The sequence below is a fragment of the Lepeophtheirus salmonis genome, chromosome 7 (genome assembly GCF_016086655.4).
Source record: "Lepeophtheirus salmonis chromosome 7, UVic_Lsal_1.4, whole genome shotgun sequence".
Lineage (NCBI taxonomy): Eukaryota > Metazoa > Arthropoda > Copepoda > Siphonostomatoida > Caligidae > Lepeophtheirus > Lepeophtheirus salmonis.
Genome location: NC_052137.2, coordinates 14765538 through 14784367, shown reverse-complemented (window position 1 = coordinate 14784367; position 18830 = coordinate 14765538). Strand labels below are relative to the sequence as shown.

At 32.7% G+C, this 18830-nt stretch overlaps 2 protein-coding genes across 2 annotated transcripts; one reads left to right on the top strand and one right to left on the bottom strand.

The window, feature by feature from the left end:
* Positions 1–845: 845 nt before the first annotated feature.
* On the bottom strand, positions 846–7574 carry Taf1 (TATA-box binding protein associated factor 1). Its single transcript, XM_040717261.2, has 4 exons — positions 6341–7574; positions 5783–6259; positions 5337–5723; positions 846–5282 (listed from the first exon to the last, which is right to left on the bottom strand). Exons 1-4 carry the CDS (start codon positions 6816–6818, stop codon positions 1051–1053), a joined length of 5574 nt encoding a protein of 1857 aa, XP_040573195.1. The 5' UTR covers positions 6819–7574; the 3' UTR covers positions 846–1050.
* Positions 7575–9822: 2248 nt separating this feature from the next.
* On the top strand, positions 9823–11367 carry Vkor (Vitamin-K epoxide reductase). Its single transcript, XM_040717263.2, has one exon. The coding sequence runs from the start codon at positions 10312–10314 to the stop codon at positions 10855–10857; it is 546 nt and encodes a 181-aa protein (XP_040573197.1). The 5' UTR covers positions 9823–10311; the 3' UTR covers positions 10858–11367.
* The last annotated feature ends 7463 nt before the right edge of the window (positions 11368–18830 follow it).

Genomic DNA, 18830 nt, shown 5'->3' with positions numbered 1-18830 from the left:
TGAAGTCCCCGTTCGACTTTGTCGGTTCTGGTTCTAGCGGGTTAAGAAACGGAAAAACACTATACTGATAAGGGCACAATATTGTATAATATATTATTTTAATTAATGGATGTTGGTGTAGGCATCAGATTACATACAATGATAATTAATTTATTGCTTAAGTTTCTAATGTACTATACAAACATTTAAATTACAATTATAAAAATTATATAAGAATCGATTTTTTGGAGTGTAGTTGTCAATAAATGAGGGCCTTCTTGTAGGACTCGTGGTATTTATTTTAAAAAATGATCTCTTTTCAATTTTATTCTTCGACTTTTGCTAAAAATATATAATGATTGTTTTTACAAATAAATAAATTAAGGTAACTTATAATGCGTAATTATTCTTACAGAACTCTAAAGACCTTGCCTGAGTCTAATCGATGTAATATTTCCTTTTTATGAGTAGACTTAGTTAAATGAAAATGACGGAATTTGTCGATGAGGGCCGATACATTGGAGGAGGATGCAGAATAAACCTTAGCATACTCTGATAACCTTTTCGCTTCGAGATTCACGTAGAGTTTAAACCTGTTTGTAGCTGCCGGAAGACAATCCGTCGTATCATAGTCAAGAATAGAAGCTGTTCCTTCATCGATTTTGTGACTTAATTTCATAAATGGACTATAAGTCGATGATGTAAATGCCAAGCAGTGCTCTATTTGAACCTCCATTAAGAAGTTTAGAACAAAAACGACAAATCCTTTCATGCTCTTAATAATTAATTACAGGGGAAAAAATCGCACGCATAACAACATAACTCAATTGATTTTTATACTAATCACAACAAAAAGAAAATCTATGTGGATTTATGAATAGATTTTATTAGTATCATCGAAGACTATTCATAGCTGTAAGAATATAGCATTGTATTACACATCAACATACTAGAAATAATTATTTAAAAAATAAATAAAAAGAGTAACAATCAACTTTGACAACTAAATATAATTTTTTAAAGTCTTTTATGGAAAATGTTTTTTTGTTTTTTTTAAATTCGGCTCAACTTTTAAAACCATAATGTATCGTCGTCGGGAGTTTCTTCAAGAGGAGGAGGTGGTGGTACGTTAGAATGAGAAGTACTTTGTTTATTTACTGGTGAACCTTCAATAGCATCTTCATCATTATCATCAGAATCAGAAATATCTAAATCATCCTTGATATCAACAGGTTCCTCCTTATAAGTACTATTTCCAAAATCATTTTCGTCTTCAGCACTTTGAGCTGCAACAGGAGGAGGAATATATTCATCCTCTTCCTTAATTTCAGTAGGTAATTGCTTGCCCAAATTGTGTAAAAATGCAGAAGGATCGTAGTTCTCGTCTACTTCAAGTTCTTCTTCCCCTCCTGCAGTGGCTTGATTATCTTGATAAAAGTTCATGGTCACTAAAGGATCCACTTGGTCTTCTGCATGAGGTGTTTGTTGATCAAGGGGATCAACTGTCACAGTAAAAGAAGAACTATTATCTTCCTCCACGACTTCTTCCCAATCCTCTTCACTTGAATATTGAAGATCTTCTTCAAGAAGCCCAGAGCCTTCAGCTTCTTCACTATGTCTTGCTTCCATTGACCCTCCAGGTGCTTCTTCTGACCCAACGTCTATAAATTCTGCACTTACTATCTTGGGACCCTTTTTCCTTGGCCGTCCACGTTTCTTCTTTGGAGGCTCTTCAACTCCTAGAGCCGCTCCCAAAGAGTCAATATCAGTTTGTTCCAAAGCTATTCTTTGTACTTCTTTAATTTTCTCTTCCAAATTCGTCAAATGATCTGAATATTCTTCCAGAGTAGCTCTAGTAACGTCTAGAATCTTTAGGCCCTTAGTCGTAAAATCCGAATTTTCTCCATTATACTGCAAACTATTACTATATATGAGTTCAATGTCACTAAGAAATTCATGACGGCTATGATACTGATTTTTGGTAACTTTAAGAGAAATAGTCTCCAAATCCATAGGATTTTTGACGATTTCGTAATAAGCTTTGTTCTGTTTTTTATTAACAGGCTTCATGAAAGGCCATGACTCTTGCATTGACTTAATTTTTTCATTGAGAATATTATCCAAAATATATGTTAATGCAACCTGATCATTGTCATCAAGCAAAGGATTGATTGCTTTCTCAAGCTTCATTAATTTGTCTTCATTTTCAGATAATTTAGCTATAACAAGGTCCATAAGTTTTTTTGCATTCTGGGTGTGAATATCTTCAGGACCATTAAATATTGCTGAATTAGCGACAATCTGATTGACATCACTGAGGAATTCCTCTCTTTTGTGATATTTCTTCTTCTGAATATTTTCTCTGATCGTTTGAAGATCCATAGGATTTTTAATTACATCAAAATAAGACGGAAGCCTTTTTGGATTCACAGGCTGGAGAAATTGTAAAGCCTCATCCATAACTCGAAGTTGATTATGAATGCCTTCTAAATATGTTGCAAAGGTGATAAGTGGATCGGTTCTTCGACGTTTAGCAGGACGATAATTGGTATTTGTAAGATAATCGCAGTGTTCTACAGTTCCAGTACGAGACCTTTTCTTAGCCTGTTGTTGTTTAACCGCCTGCTTAGGAATCTTTAATTTCACTGTTTCTCGGCGCAACTTATCGGCATGTTGAAGAACCTTGGCTGAAAGTTTAACTTTGGTACCATCAACATTAACTAACTCTTCTTCTTCTATATTTTCCATCAATTGTTTTTCGAGATCTTCTTCATCTTGCTCTGTCATAGCAACACTACCTATAGAAATTCCTTCAAACTCAGGTACAAATTTCGGGCAAGTCTTATTAGTTCGCATGTGGCCTTTGCCTCCACATGCTCCACATACAAGTTTGAGATCTTTCTTTGCTTTGGCTAAAGCTTTTGAGGAGAGTTTTTTGTTACCTTTAAGTCCAAGCTTTTCTTTTTCTTCATTTCTTTTTATACGACGAAGTTGCTCTTGTATTCGCCGTCTTTCTTTCTTCATTTCCTCTTTTTGTTGATCATCAATCGTAGCAAATTGACGAATAAATTGTTCATCCTTTGTTTCGCGAACTTTAATGTAAGTCTCAATGACAAGGGGCTTACGCACAAGCTCAGTACGTGTAAATTCCTTTCCGTCTTCAGTTTTAAACGTTCTGACGATTTTTAGTATTTTATTACCAATAGAGAAATTATTGCTGCTTGATTCATCGTGTTCATCTTTTTTCGATTTAGAACCACCTTTTGAACCTGATTTTTCAGGTGTTTCAGAGCCTTCACCCATTATCATTTTTTGAAGACTTCTTCGTTCAAGCTCTTCTCTTTCTCTTAGGAATTGTGAGCTTGTTTTTTTATTACTTAACATGTTTTCTAAATTTTTGCCCATCTCATTGAAATCTTCATCGTCTTTGTCTTCCTCTTCTTCTGAAGATTCAGCTTCATCTGAAGATAAAACCTCACTCGACCCAAGGACTCTGTTTTGAACAACAAATAAACGTTGGCAATCGTCCCGATAACGTTCCTGATGTTCTGCAATCGAAAATCGATTGCCTCTTGAGAATTTGTGATCACCATCTTCTCCAGCTTTCACTTTTTCCGTTGATAAAGTTCTTACTACATCAATTACTTGCCATCGACTGAGATTCATGATTTCTTGCTCAGGAACTCCATTATTTCTAAGGATTGCTCGAGCATCTTTAAGTGGTAGCTTCCGCAAATCAGCATCAGTTCCAGTGACAGTGCGCTTGGGTTGTTGTTCCTGTTCTTCTTTGTTGACAGGTTTATTTGGTATTCTAACATAAGAAAAACCCTCTCCAGCAGGACCAGTTGGATCCGCTGGACCAGTTAATTGTAAAAGACATTTACCTTTCATAGCCAAAATATAAGCTCGAGTAGTATTCCAAGGAGCTACTTTCAATTCGTCATCCATTTTTAATGCAGTATCTTCATCATCTTCATCTTGTTGTGCAAATAAAAATTTCTCACCGTAACCTGCATCCCTTAACCGTTGTTCAGCAGCAATCATAGAGAAATATGCACAACATGCTTCTGGATCCACCATAGAACGAATTTCCTCTTCAGTAGGGAGGCGAAAATTGTTTTTGATAACCCACCAATTGGAATCGTGTCCAGTTCTATGAAATTCTGCACATGGTTTTAATCTTTTTCGAATTGAGCTCTCTGAATGTGCTGGAAAAGCTTTTTTAATTTCATCCATTTTAATTCTCTTAGGATTATCACGAGATTTCCAAAAGAGTCTATAAATAAACACCTGTAAAAAGTCTCTTGCAAAGTTGTTTGCTCTTTTAGAATTAGGTCCAGGTACTTCGTAGAGAGGGCATTCTTGTCCAACAACAAAAAGCCCATCCACTTCACGAATAGAAAATTCCGTTCGGGTTCTAATAATAACAAAATCTGAAAATGGCGGAGTGTGTTCAAAAACTGGTGAACGGAACATGTTGTTTTCTAAGGCTTGAACAGACTGTCCTGGGCTCATTGTCCCTAAAAAGGGGCTAGTATGAGCGATTGTTGATTCACCATATTTGAACTTTCCTGGACCTTTGTCATTTTCAGGCTTACGCTTGTAGTAGTTCTTTATTTTTGAGCACATACCCACTAAGTCTAATAATGGTGAATGTTCTTCAATAAATTCAAATAAAACAAGTTCCCCATCCTTTCCAGATATGTCCTCGGGAGTACGCATAAAAAAGATTTCTCCTCCTCCAGCTAACTCCCTTTCGGACTCTCGGGCTTTCGCTTTTTTCTTAATATGTTTTTGAAGAGGAATAACTCCATAAAATGCAGTATAGTCCATTAAGGGGCCCTTTGAAAAACGTTTAACTGGTGGGCGATGAAACAAACGAAGTTTAATAGGACCAATATGAGTGGGTACAAATGGAGCTTGTAACTCAACAACAGGAGTAGCATGTTGAAGAAGGGTTCTTCCTGTGGATACTTTTAAAGATTCTTGTGTCTTTGGTTGATAATAGACATCGTTAGAGATATTAAATGGATCCATATCGTCTATTTTTGGCGGAGGGGGAGGACTTTCTTCTTCTATCACACTGATAATACCAGATCTATTCAACAACATCCTAGATTGCTTTACGTGCTTCTGGATTATTTTTACTTTTCGTATTGGCTCATCTGAAGGAAGAGTACTCGGATCTATATCTTCAGGAATGCCCAAAATGATATTGTCGTCATTAGGATCGAGAGACACAATTTTAGGGTGTAATCGGGGCATTCTTCCATCATCCCAAATCACTTCATCTTCCCACCGACCTTAAAAACACAAACAAATTAATTTATAATTTTACACAAATAATATTCTATTACCATAGACAAGTTCTTCATTTTCAACAGGGAAAATAGAATACCATGTATCATCCCCATTAATGGGCCTTTTCTGTTGCATTGTTTGTAGTTTAATTCCAGGGATGGCTGTTTTACTAGTTTGGCTAAAGGATCCAGCGGTTCGATTAAATGTTGACGGAACCCATCCAGCAGCATTTGTTTTAGAATTTAATTTTTGTAAAACCTTATGTTTGATGTCATCACCATTCCATACGACATCTTCTTCCCAATTAACCTGTGTGACCATGAAAAATGCATCATCTGGAACATCTAACGTGCTTCCCTCTTCTTCTTCAGAAGGTTCTGACGTAACTATGTCCTTTTCTTTGGAATTTTCTTCAGTTTCTTCCTCTCTCTTATCTTTAACTTCTGCAATTAAATCATATTAAGAAAAGAGTAATTACATATTAACAAAATAAGGAACTTACCATCTTTAGTATCGTCTTGCTCTATAGAAGCAGCATTAGCTGCAGAAACATAATCAAAGTTGTCAATAACAGGAGGCAGGTCTAACAAATCATACCAATACTCTGCCGGACCTGTTCGCCAATCAGTACTTTTGGGTCCTTTTCTTGAAGACGTTTCCTTGCCATTGCCATCTTTATTACCTTCCTTTCCGTTTGAATCATCCCCAGCAGGACGATGGAATTTAATAGCAGCATCTACTTCATAGGCCTCAGGATCTTCAGGAAAATCCGCATAATTGAATTCCCATGCATGACTCATTTTTAACTTTTTAATCTTGGATCCCTGCTCTTCAATATTATCGATATCCTTCTTTTTACGCCTTTTCTTTACACCCTTCCATATTCTAGGACGATGAGAAGCCTTGATTCCAAAAAGACGAGAAAATCGGAGGACTTTATTGGCTCTGAACTCGGGGAAAAGCTCTCTCACGTCCATTTCTAAAAGAGAAAAGAAGCAAGAATAGGTTGGATGAATAGAGTACGAATGCCAGACAAAAAAGACAAGGACTACTCAGCAACCTTTGAACTTTTCAGGAAGCATCGCTGCCAGAGGACGCCGAGACTTATCTCCACGTGTTTTATCCATTGAAGGCGGAGGCATCAAGCTTCGGTCTAAAAGAATCTTGTCCAAGGTACGCTCCGCACTTGTTTCTTTGTCCACACCTTCCTCTTCACCAAAGGCGGGGCCTTTCTCTTCCTCCGCCTCATTCTCGTTTTCGGATCCTCCTTCAGAGGAAGAAGAATCCTCGTCCGAGAGCGCTTCTTCAATGTCCCCATAGTCTGTGGCGTCCTCCGCCTTCACAACCTCCCCTTCACACAAATCACCCTCTTCCTCCTTCACGGACAGAACATCCTTCAGGAGTTCCTTGGTCGAGAGCAAAGAAGAAAGACCTCGCATCACATCCGAAGTCCCGCATAACCCTCCCAGCACGGAATCACCATCCAAATTCCCGCTAGAGTCCACATTCCCAAACATAAAACCCGTCAGATTCTCCATGATTCTCCTGCTTCAATCCTTCCTTCCTCACACAATCCTCCTTCTTCTCATTACTATCGCTTATCACGCTCTCACTTTATCGTCCAGTTTTATTCCACACCTCAATTATCAATTGTCTATCAGATCACTTAATTCTCTTAGAATTACTCCAATTATTCACTACTCTCAATTGTGATTACTGATTACTGATTCAAAACATAAACAATTCCCTTTCAACTTCTTTTTATTATTAATACAAAAGAGATCTAAAGTTAAAATAAAAACAAAAAGGGGAACAGAGAAAGAAAAAAATAAAGCTACGAAACCGAGGGAGACTACAAAACCTAGCCAGTACCCCTTGTAGTTATCATACTATCTGTAGATAAAAACACAAACAATAACCACGCAACCTGTTGTGCTGAAAAACATCATTTTTGAGGATAAATTCCTCTTGGTCACCTCACCAACTTTGTACATTTAAGGCATTTGTCGTAGTTGTAGTTTTTTTATATGAATATCACGTGATATTTTAGGCAACTCTTTCATTTTGAAATCCCAAAAGAGTGTTTTTTAGTACAAAATGATAGATTGACTGAATGTATAGAATTCAAAATGGAAGTAGATAAATATATATATTAAAGGGTTTTCTCTAGTAAATTTTTAAAAAGCTACTGGACTAATTATTTAATCTCTTTTTAGTTTGTCTTCTCAAGCTTCTGTGCAGTTGAGGCATTCAAAACGTCATGCATGGTATCATACATCTTTTTGATCCACGTTAAGGGGTTTTCGGAACGTTGGGAGTATCAATAGGGCTTATGAATATCGATGTGTTCAATAGAAGAATTACAGTGACACAATTCAGCTCTTCAAGATAAGATTGAGATCCTAAGTTAAAATGATTAAAGCACTGATTTCTTAAATTAGATCAATATAATATGAAAATGTTGGGCATTTAAGACCATTATGGATAATTTTTCAACAATAATACATTTTTTCCAGGATTTTCAACACTAGAAAGGTCTCTAAAATATTAAAATGATTGTAACTAGTGCAAAAAAACAAACAAAAAAACACACACACAAAAAAAAAACTTCAAGGAGGATTATTCATCATCTGAACGATCTGTGATGTCTACATTATCAATAATAGGAATATTGTAAATATACTCAGTTGTACCACAGTGAAAAGATTGTATTTATTTTATCGAAGTCCAAAGAATTCTAACTTCACATAATTTGTTTCCTTATTTGATACAAGTAACGTGTTCATTTACTTTGTAAAATTTAATTTTCTATTCAAACATTTCAATGATTATTCCATAAAAAAATTATTAGTGTATAAAAAGAAAATAGCAAAATAATAATATAAGTGCAAAGCCTCCTGGAAGCATCACATTCAATTCTGTATGCAAAATGAGCAAATATGAAATCAGTACGTCATCTACATCTTATTGTGAATGTGAAATTTAAAATTACCTTTTCATCTTTATGGCAGACAGAATGTATTTTTTCCAGAACACTACTAATTATGCTATTATTATATAAAGAAAAATTAATTAATATTACTCAGTGATGAATTGAAAATGTCACAAATACAATAATTTATAATATAATATTGATATTAATAATTATCATTCATCTCTTGGATTGTCTAGTTCTCTTTCTTTATTCTGTATTAAAGATTTACGTTAGGTATATTGTGCATCCTTTTTCAAATATATGATCCTTAACTTTAACGGATAAAATGTTCGATCTAAACTTAATTTTTTGTAATTTTATTGTAATTTGACTTGTAGAAAAATGTTAAAGGTAATGTCTGTACAGATTCCAGTTTGAAACACTTATTATATGTAAGTTGTTTTCTATAATAAAAACTTTTTTATTTCTCTTCAAAAATGTTGTCTTCGTGGCAGAGATATTAATTGTAACACTGGACTTCTCATAGATTATTCGATGAAATAAAAAGGGAGTAATGTTGTACAAAGTCAATTAGGCTTTGTCATTTGAATTTTAAGCATAAAAAATACACTTCCCCCCTACATGAGGTTAAGTGATTGACCCTTGCTCCACTCCAGATATTAGTAGAACTCATTATACCGGCGTTTCATATCCATCACTACCTAGAGAAATCACAGAATTCTCCCAATATTATTCATATAACATCCTAGAAATGGTATCTAATGACTAGCGACTAATGACTGATCCATATTGAGCTACAATTTTACCAAAATTTCATGATTCATGATAATTAATAGGTGCCACGTTTATCTAATAACTCTTAGATAAAAATATATAAAATCTAATTTGTGTCTATAAAAGAATAATTTGTGATTAATTAGAAAATTATTTAGGGATAATGCCACAAATTTAAAAACACATGGCGAGGTTTAACGATAACAATTAAACCCACTCAATAAAATATGAAATCGAATGAGATTATTTGGAATTTGCAGATCGACCCACAATCTGAGTCACGTCGAATAATCATCAATTCAATAATTGTTCGAGTCAACCCAACATTAGCTCAAAGTACATGTACATTTATATTATAAATTAATATATATATTTTGATATATGCAATTTTGTGAATAACGATCTTTACTTGGGAGTAAATACATAAATAATATCGATTTCTGATAACTGATAAGTAAATAATTATCGATGAACGTGGCATTCTCGTCTCCCTGACGTTATTTTTCTCCTGGAAGAAGAAGCTAGGGAAAAAAGAGAGGGAGCTGAGCGAAGAAAGAGTGAGCGAAGGGAGAGAGAGAATTGAAGCTATGAAGAAATTACCTTACGGATTGTAGGTAAACTAATAGAGAGAGAGAAAAATTGACTTCGGCGGCATGTTGGTGGAATTCGGGCCTAGCTGTAGGCTTATTCCTTATTCTAGTATATTTCATACTGACAAAAATTTTCTAAAAAAAAAATGTAATAGCGAAACGCGCCTGTAAGCTAGAGAAGATATATGGTCGTGGAGTTATTTTTTTCCCCACCAAGATGTCGCTTTTTATGATACCACAAATGACGTCACTATATGATTGTTGGTCAACTTTTTCTTCCCTTCGCAGAGTTTATCTTGTACTTTCAGTTACAAGGGTGAATTCATAACTACGTAGGTAGTTAGTTACTTATGGAGTAATATTCAACGCCCCTAGTGGACAAAAAAAAAGTTTCGCCACGGCCAATCCCTTGTACAAATATTGATCACGTGGTTGTCGTTCGATATATTGGCATAGTACAAATTTATAAAAAATATATTCATATACTTTACTTTGATAGGTGTTCGTTCCTGGAGCTTACTTATTTATTGTTCGATTCCTTTCTTCCTTTATTTATTTCTTTCTTTTTATCATTGTTCGTACGACGTTGAGTTGCGTTTCGAGTCCAGTCTCGTTCACCTGAATGATTCGGAGTCTCATCCTTTGGATTTTGAGTAGCCAAAAGGAAAGAAAGTGAAACCATTGAAGGGATAGTAAATAATTCTTTACTAAGTAATTGATAATTATTTGAAAATGGGTTGTTCCAAGATCTGGTCCCTGGTGCTGTGTGTAGCTGGACTCACGACATCTCTTCTCACCTACTATGTGGAGATGAAAAAGTTGGAAAATCCAGAGTCTGAAGCCTTATGTGACATCAACGAGGATTTTAACTGTTCTGCTGTCATCACTTCCCCTTATGCAGTTGGATTTGGTGTCGTTGAACCTCTTTTGGGCAAGGATCACTTTCTCAACATTCCCAATCCTCTCTACGGCATTGCGTTTTATCTTGTTATCATTCTATTTTCACTCATTCAAACAAGTCCATTGCTCGCTAAATGTCAGTTCTTCTTAGTCCTTCTCATCAACTGTGGAACTCCAATCCTGGGATACATCATGCTCTATGTCATTCAAAAATACTGTATTTTCTGTCTCGGCATATATGTCATTAATCTAGGACTCCTTATTACTAGCTACTGTAAAAAGCGTGCTCTTCAAGCCAATGCTAGTCCTTACTATGATCAAGGTCCCAAACGGAAGGATGAGCCTAGATTACCTTTTGATTTTAAGAAAAACATTTAAAAAAGAAATCAACATTCACCTAGAGTATTCGAGAAATTTCGTACAGCCTCATAATTTTTTAATCATTTTGTTATTGTATTTACTGTGATAATATTCAAATAAAATAGAAGTTATAAAAAATGTAACGCATCAAAGGATTCTTATCTTTATCTACTTGTTGATAGTCACAGATTTTATTTACATATTCACGTTGAAAATATATTGAAGAATCCTATTTAAAAATAAATGCAATGCCGTCTACGTCACCTGTTTATTTTATTTTTATTTCGTTACTTTTAAGCTCTATTTTCTTCTTAATTAAATAAAATGCTATGAAACAGTATCCTTTAAGGATCTTAAGAGTCATCCTTCTCTTTTTGGATATTAAAACATTTGTTAATTTTCCTTAAGTAAATACTAATTGTATTCACAGTTGTTATTTATGAAGGCTAGTACATATATATTGTCCCATATTAGCTTTGTCATAGGTAATGTAAGAATATACAATGAAATAGATACTCTTTTACATCATTGACAGAAATTACTTATTTTCTTATACCTTACAATAGTTATGATTAGGGATGTGATAATTGTCCGAATCCTCGTGAGTATTTAAAAAAAGTGTATGTTGGTTATCTACAAGATAATAATGCTTTTATTAATTATTTATCCCTATTTTGAATATTCAAACGTAATAGAGAGTAAGAAGCAGTCCGCAGGATCAATATATATATTTTTTTTTTTTTTTTTGGGGGGCTTGGTTGTTTTAGGAATTTTTTGATCCTGACCCAAAAAAGTTCTAGTAAAAAGCAAAAATTCCCGAATTCAGAAGGGAGCTCCAGCCCACTCCCTTCGGACACCCCTACACGAAACTTTGTTTATTGATATATTTCTGTAGATATGTCGGCTATCTAAGATACCAACATATACTTTTCTTTTGATTTTCAGTATGTCTTTGATTATGATTATGAAGCTTATGAATAGTTAAAAATGATTAATAATACAATTTTAATTAGACCTTCTCTATGCGTGTATATCATTTAAAAACATATTCCTCGATATATAGTCCCCCTTCCCTGGTAATCAAAAGTTCCATAATTACAAAAAAACACATGTGATATAAAATACAAACAATGCATGGCCGTCAGAAAATCTCCAATTACATACTTACAATTGTAACACATATAGGAAATCAAAAAAATATATTTAATTAATGAATGAATGTGTATTAGTGCTTTCATTTTACCAATTTTTTTTTTTTTGCCTGTTTTGGTACCGAAATTGATATTGGTATCAATATTTTCGACTAAAAATATAAAACTAAAGTCTTAAGAGCAAATTAGATGCACTTACGGAGGCAATAGAGATTTTTCAGAGACGTGATGAATTGCATCATAATTGAAGGAGATACCATTTTGAGTGCTCAAAATTGATATTTTACTATTTGAATTAGACAAATTTCCAATTAATTCATTAATCAAAAAGACTTTATACTTATACTGAATACTGTTAAAATAAGTTATATTTGCAAGAAATCAAGGTAATATGTACTCAAAATCCATAAAAATAGCTAGATTTGTACAATTAAATTTTTTCATATTTATTTTGGGACTAGGAAAGTATGATAAATACATAATTTTTCAGTTATGATAGTTAAGTTTTATATTCAAGATGGAAATAAGATTGTATAACGATATAATATAATGTTTTTAATACATCTTAGGGTCATATGTATAACAAAACCAGGCAATTGAGAGAGGAAATTTTTATAGACAGTTCTATTTGTTGGCTCCTTTTAGATATACAATAGTTCACTATTTTAGTTAAAATTAATACAAAATGGGTTATCATTGTTATAGAATAGTTAATGAACGACATGAAAATTGTGACATCACGCGAAAAACCTCTATGGACAATGTTAATTCTTGCTATTTAGGACAAATTTGTTAGGGGCAGTTTGCTCAAAAATTTGGGAGTAACAGTTTGAGTAGGGCAATTTTTCATATGACTTAATGATAAAGGGGCATCTGCAGGGGTTGGACTGTAGGGGCTGTCTACCCCCCCCCCAATTACGGAAATTTTAGTTTTTTAATAGAATTTTTTTTTGTCATTGGGGCAAAAAATTTAATATGCGATTTTTTTTTCCAAAAAATTTAATTTTCTGTGAATAAATGTAGATTTTTAATTTTATGTGAAGAACTGTGGATTTTTGAAATTTTTTTTTTCAAAAAATTAAATTTTTAAATTTTTTTCCATAAATTTAATATTTCAAGTTTTTCTTTTTTGTGAATAGCTATGGATTTTATATTTTTTTTTTCAAAAATCTAGAACCCTTCCTCCCCCCATATAAAATCCTGCAGTTACCCCTGCAACACTACAGTTACTTGTTCCAATTCCAAGTCAGTAGAGTACCGTATAATTGCATAAGTACACCGGTACCACAATCGTAACGGTATACTGAAAAGCACTACTGTGAATAAACTATGATACATTTATACACAATTCATTTCTATGTAAGATAATGTGTATCATTGGTCAGTCATTTGAGTCAATGCCCTTTCTAACGATTAATTATAACATAATAAAGATCAAATATAACCCTTAAAATAAACGCTTAATTTAGCGTTTTTTAATTATTTGTTTAAATTCACAAAAATAACTTTTTCAAGTTCTATAAATCCCCTTTACAATCCTAAAAAGAATCACAATTCATTGTAATTCAATACTTTTCGAGAAGTAAATGTTCATTTTGTAACATCTAATATTCATTTATAGAATTGAAATAATAATTAATGGTCATAGTACTTGAATACATTGTTTATTCAGGGGCGTCCATAGAGGGAGGTCCTGATATAGTACTGCACTGATGCAAGGAAATCAAAAAAATATATTTAATTAATGAATGAATGTGTATTAGTGCTTTCATTTTACCTTTGTTTTTTATCATGTCCCTGACATGGTAATATACATTGGTGCAAGTTTTGTCCATGTACCATATGGTTCAAATAAATCGTACAGAGATTATTTTTTTAAAGAGTGTAAGGAGATCATACCCATTAGGGGGTCAGGCTGACAAAAAAAAAAGTTCTATGTTCTAGGTGACATAAGTAATTTCAGCGGGTCAAACCTTCTGTACCTTATGAGGTGAAATCTTTCGTGTCAGACATGAATCGTTATCAAATATTTCAACCGTCAAAAAAGATGCAATTTTCCTATAAAATATGATATTGTTTGAGTTCGAACTTTCTAATTTGGTTTATATTTTTTGGTATACCATTTAGATGTCATCCATTTTGTAGTTCTAAAAAACCAAGTTTTGTAACAATGAAAACCCTTCATTACTTAATATTAGATCTCAAAATGAGACCAACTAATAGAAATACTTTAACCTTACCCTCAATAAATTTTATCGCTCAATTGCCTTGTTTTATATATACCTATCTGACCCTAAAATATACTAAAAATATGTTATTAAATCGTTATACAATCTTATTTCCGTGTTGATAAAAATTAACTATTATAATGAAAAGAATAAATAATTGTCGTTAATTATCCTACTTTTGTCACTCTTAATCGATAAAAAAAAGAGTACAAATCTAACCATTTTTAAGGATTGTCAGTACATATTACTAAGATTTAATTCAAATATGAGTGTGTATCATTGGTATCAAGTAGTATTCAATGCAGATGTTAAGTCTTTTTTATTCTTAAAGCCATTTGATGAAGTTTTATCAATGTTTATTGTAATTTTGTGCATTTCATGTAGTAAAACTTTGACCCCCCAAAATGGCGTCTCCTTCAATTATGATGCAATTTATAATGTCATTAAAACACTCAATTCATTTTTAAAAAGAAATTTTTGAGAAACTTCTTTTATCGATTCCTAATAATTTTTTGACATTTCTCAGGGAAATTTATCGACTCAAGTATCGTAGATATCTTGAATTTCTAATAACTAATAAGTTTCTACAAGTTGATTATAATCTACACCACATAGTGGCAAGATTCAAGCTAAACCAGTTTAATATTGTTATTTGTATTTTTCAATCCATCGGTACTCAGTTCTAAACAAAATATAGGAGTTTTGTCGATGTTCACAATATTCTTTTTAGTAAACTATGGGATCATTTTACCCCGAGGTTAATAGAAATATAAGGTTATAATACAACGCAGGTATGACTGATGTTTGACTTCCACACCGCCTTTTAATATTGATGTCATTGTGTATAAATGGTTGAGTTTTTTGTCAAAATCTGTCTTTCTTACCCAGAAGTCGATACAATACATCAAATTGAAAATTATAGCAAGTCGATTACAAGATGGTATAACCTTGTATTTTATTAATCTTGATTTTACCCAATATAGAAAAAAACAGGTGGGCAAATGCAAATATTGTGGCAAAATTTTAATCGCTAAAGGATCAAATATAATTGGACATCGTGAACAAGAGAAGAGAAAACATGAAATAAACATAGATGAACACGACCCATCTCAGAAGAAAATAAATGTTATTGAAAAATATTTCATACAAATAACAAACTCTAAAAAAGATATTCATGATAAAGTTGCAAGGATGTGTGCTCATGATAATATACCATTCAATTGTATTGCTTCTAGTGAAACTTTTTAATTTATGTTTAAGAAAGCTAATTATATTCTACCCCAAAGACCAAAGGCCAAAGACGTCACCAATTCCATAAAACAAGTCATTTTAGAATAATTAAAATTGAGCAATATAATTGGACGAATACACAAATATTGGTAAGTCACTACTGTGAATTAAAATTAATGCAAAAAGGTGTTTTTTAATTGTAAAAAGCTTTGGTATTCATATTTATGAAGCTAAGAAAAATAAATTATAATTTTTTTTTCTACAGACGTTACATGAATATGAAAGAAGGAAAACAATTCAATCTAGGGATTCTGTGTGTTTATGGTTCCATGGTAGTTTCTAAAGCAGTTGGTGTGATTGATCATTTTATGAAGTTTGGAGTTGATTTGGATCTTGATGTCATTGCTACAACGAAGGATGGAGCCAGTGTTACAAATAAATTTTTGAGACTAACAAAAACCTATTTGCATAAAATGTATGAATCAGAGAACTCATTTGACTGTGAACAAACTCCTTTTTGAAAAAAAAAAAAAAAAAAAAAAAAAAAAATGTAAACCTTTTCCAAGTTATTTTAACTAAGAAGATATTTTCTATTATTACGCACAATTATCAATTCAAAGGAAACTAAACTGAAATAAAAAACTTATATGAGTATATATTTTTTATCTTTCGTAAAATCTTTGACGAAATCGTGACTAGATTTCACACTAATGTTTCTAGTTGTGACCTATCTGTATGTGTCCATCAGACAAGTTCAAGTGTACCACACGATTTCTGACAACCATACTTTATTTGCAATAGCTTATAATAATCCAAATACTTGGTTTAATTGAAATAGGTATGTTGACAAATTTTTATTTTTATTATTTATAAATCCGAAGATGTGAGTAGGATAATTCCAGGACAAAAAGATAAAGTGAGTGTGTATAAGAATGGAGCCAAGATCAAAATCAACTCATATTATGTAACTTACGAGAAGCTCATCACCTCTTCAACCAAACATATCTACAATACAAAATTGGTTTTTCGAAGTTTGGAGAGTTTAGACGTAAGGAATGTGTTAGTCGGAAGTTCTGGGACACATTCTGTATGCGTTTGCGTAATTCACGAAAATATAAAGCTCATGCTCCATGGAACTAATTTTATTAAATTGTGTTGGATGGGAAATTCAGAATATAATAATGTTAGACTTGAATCACTCCATGATTTCGTCATTATTCTCCAATGTAATCCTCCCTCTATAGAATGTTGTCTCCGTCAATGTAGAAAGTGTGGTCACGAAATTAAAATTAAAAATATATTGTCTCAGATTTTGGTGGAAAATATGATTAATGAAATAACTTATAGAAGATGGACACATACAGATAGGTCACAACTAGAAACATTAGTGAAATCTATTCACGATTTCGTCGAAAATTTTACAAAAGGTCTTCAAAAATATCAACTGTATGCTTTTATAGCCAAAATGCAATCCTCCAGCTTTAAAAGAGCTAAGAAAGAGTTAGAAGATGAAGAAATGGTAGTGGGTTGTGACTTTTCTGAGAATTTTTCTTTTTTTTTCTTTTTTTTGAAAGCAGCTCCAAAACTTTCTTGAAATTAATTAATATATGTTGACGGCTATTTCATGAAAATTTGAGAAAAATTGAAGTATACCATGTTTGAAATTTTCAAAGTCAAAAATTTGACCTCTAGGTCAACGAGACATTTATTTGGTAAAACTAAAAAATATAGAATAATCAATGTGTAATCCAATCACGTTTAAAGTAGATCGATATCATAAAAAACACAAGAGATATAGCTGTTTCAAAGCATGGGCGCTGGCCTAGAGGGTGGAACTTTAGGAGTCTCTAACTCCTGATATGGAAGTCAAAGAAGACTAAAATTTTAGATTTTTGAGTTTTTATTCAATATTAAGCTATATGCAAAATTTCAAAAAAATCGTAGATGGTGCTGCTGTCTGACGAGTAATCGATTTGACGTGGAATGCCCCATTTATAAAAAAACTTTTCGGTCAAAATAGTCCAAAAACTTAACAGCCCAGCCCCAGACCCCTAAAAAAATTGCGGACACCTCTGATGACGTCCCTATTATATAATTTGCAAATACATACCAGTGGTTTATAGTATTAGGAAAGCTTAAAGTTTAATATTTCTGCTCAAAATAGGAAATAATTATATTTTTTTATGTTGTGTGTCATGATGAAAATCGTCTTGAAGAAAAATCAAGAAAAAGAGAAAATCCATAGCTCTTTTTTTTATCTTCATACAGCCAATACTTCAATTATAAGTTTAAAAAAAAATGTTTCTTTAATTTGTCAGATGGAGTTGCACTGAGGAAGTTTATGTAAGAATATGATGCTCTAAGTATTACAATTACTCCATCTGATCTATGAATTGAAGTCCATATACATTAATAGTGATGTTAACCGTGTGTATTATTTAGTTGGACCGAAAATTGTTAATATTAAGAGTGAATTTTCTTTTCCGAACCTGCTGTTATTATTATTTAACTCATGAGGGCTCAACTTTAATTCCTACAACATTCCATTGTATTCTAACCTTGATTGAACATTCGTGCCTGCTCATTAAAGACGGAGAGTAACCTTGAGGATTTGTTGCAGAGTTCTGATTGTAAGTCCTTGTTGGGCTCAGGATATAATTGAGGACAGGAGTAATTCTTTCCTATGTCCTTGTTGATTTCCTTCAACCCTCATTCCTCATCACAGCAGATTGTAGCTGATCTAATGAAACGTCATGACATCGAAGCTGCTCTCCTTCATAATTGGAGATTTTTTTTTTGTAAGAGCGCGAGGAGAAGGCGTGAGCAAGACTTATGGTAGCACTGAATTAAGGCCCTTGTTAATATTAGCTGCATATTATATGATTTTAGAGGGATAAAATGAATTACTATTATAAAATAGGATTAATGCAGGCAAAATGTTATACTTATATTTAAATTCATATATATTTATTTCATATTGCATTTGTTATCAACTGACACATTCATATAGGGAAGAATTCTTCTTTTAGAGGGACATCTTACCACAGGTAAAAAAAGAAAAGAATACATGCACCAACCCTTTTTCCTTTTGCAGTCGGTATATTTAGTTTTTCTTTACACACTCCATTCTGCATTCAAGTTGTCAGGGTTACCAGTTTGATTTTCGGTTTCTTTTTTTAACATACCTAAAATGCACAAGATTTTCATGACTATCCATATACATTAAATATATTTCCTTTTCTAAAAACGACTGGGTATCGAACCTGCATACATTGAGTATGTATGTATGCATTAATTAGTATATAGTATTGTAATTATATAAAGAGCAAAAGTTGCTCTAAAATATTTTAATACTTCTACTAAATAAAAAATGATTTTTCAT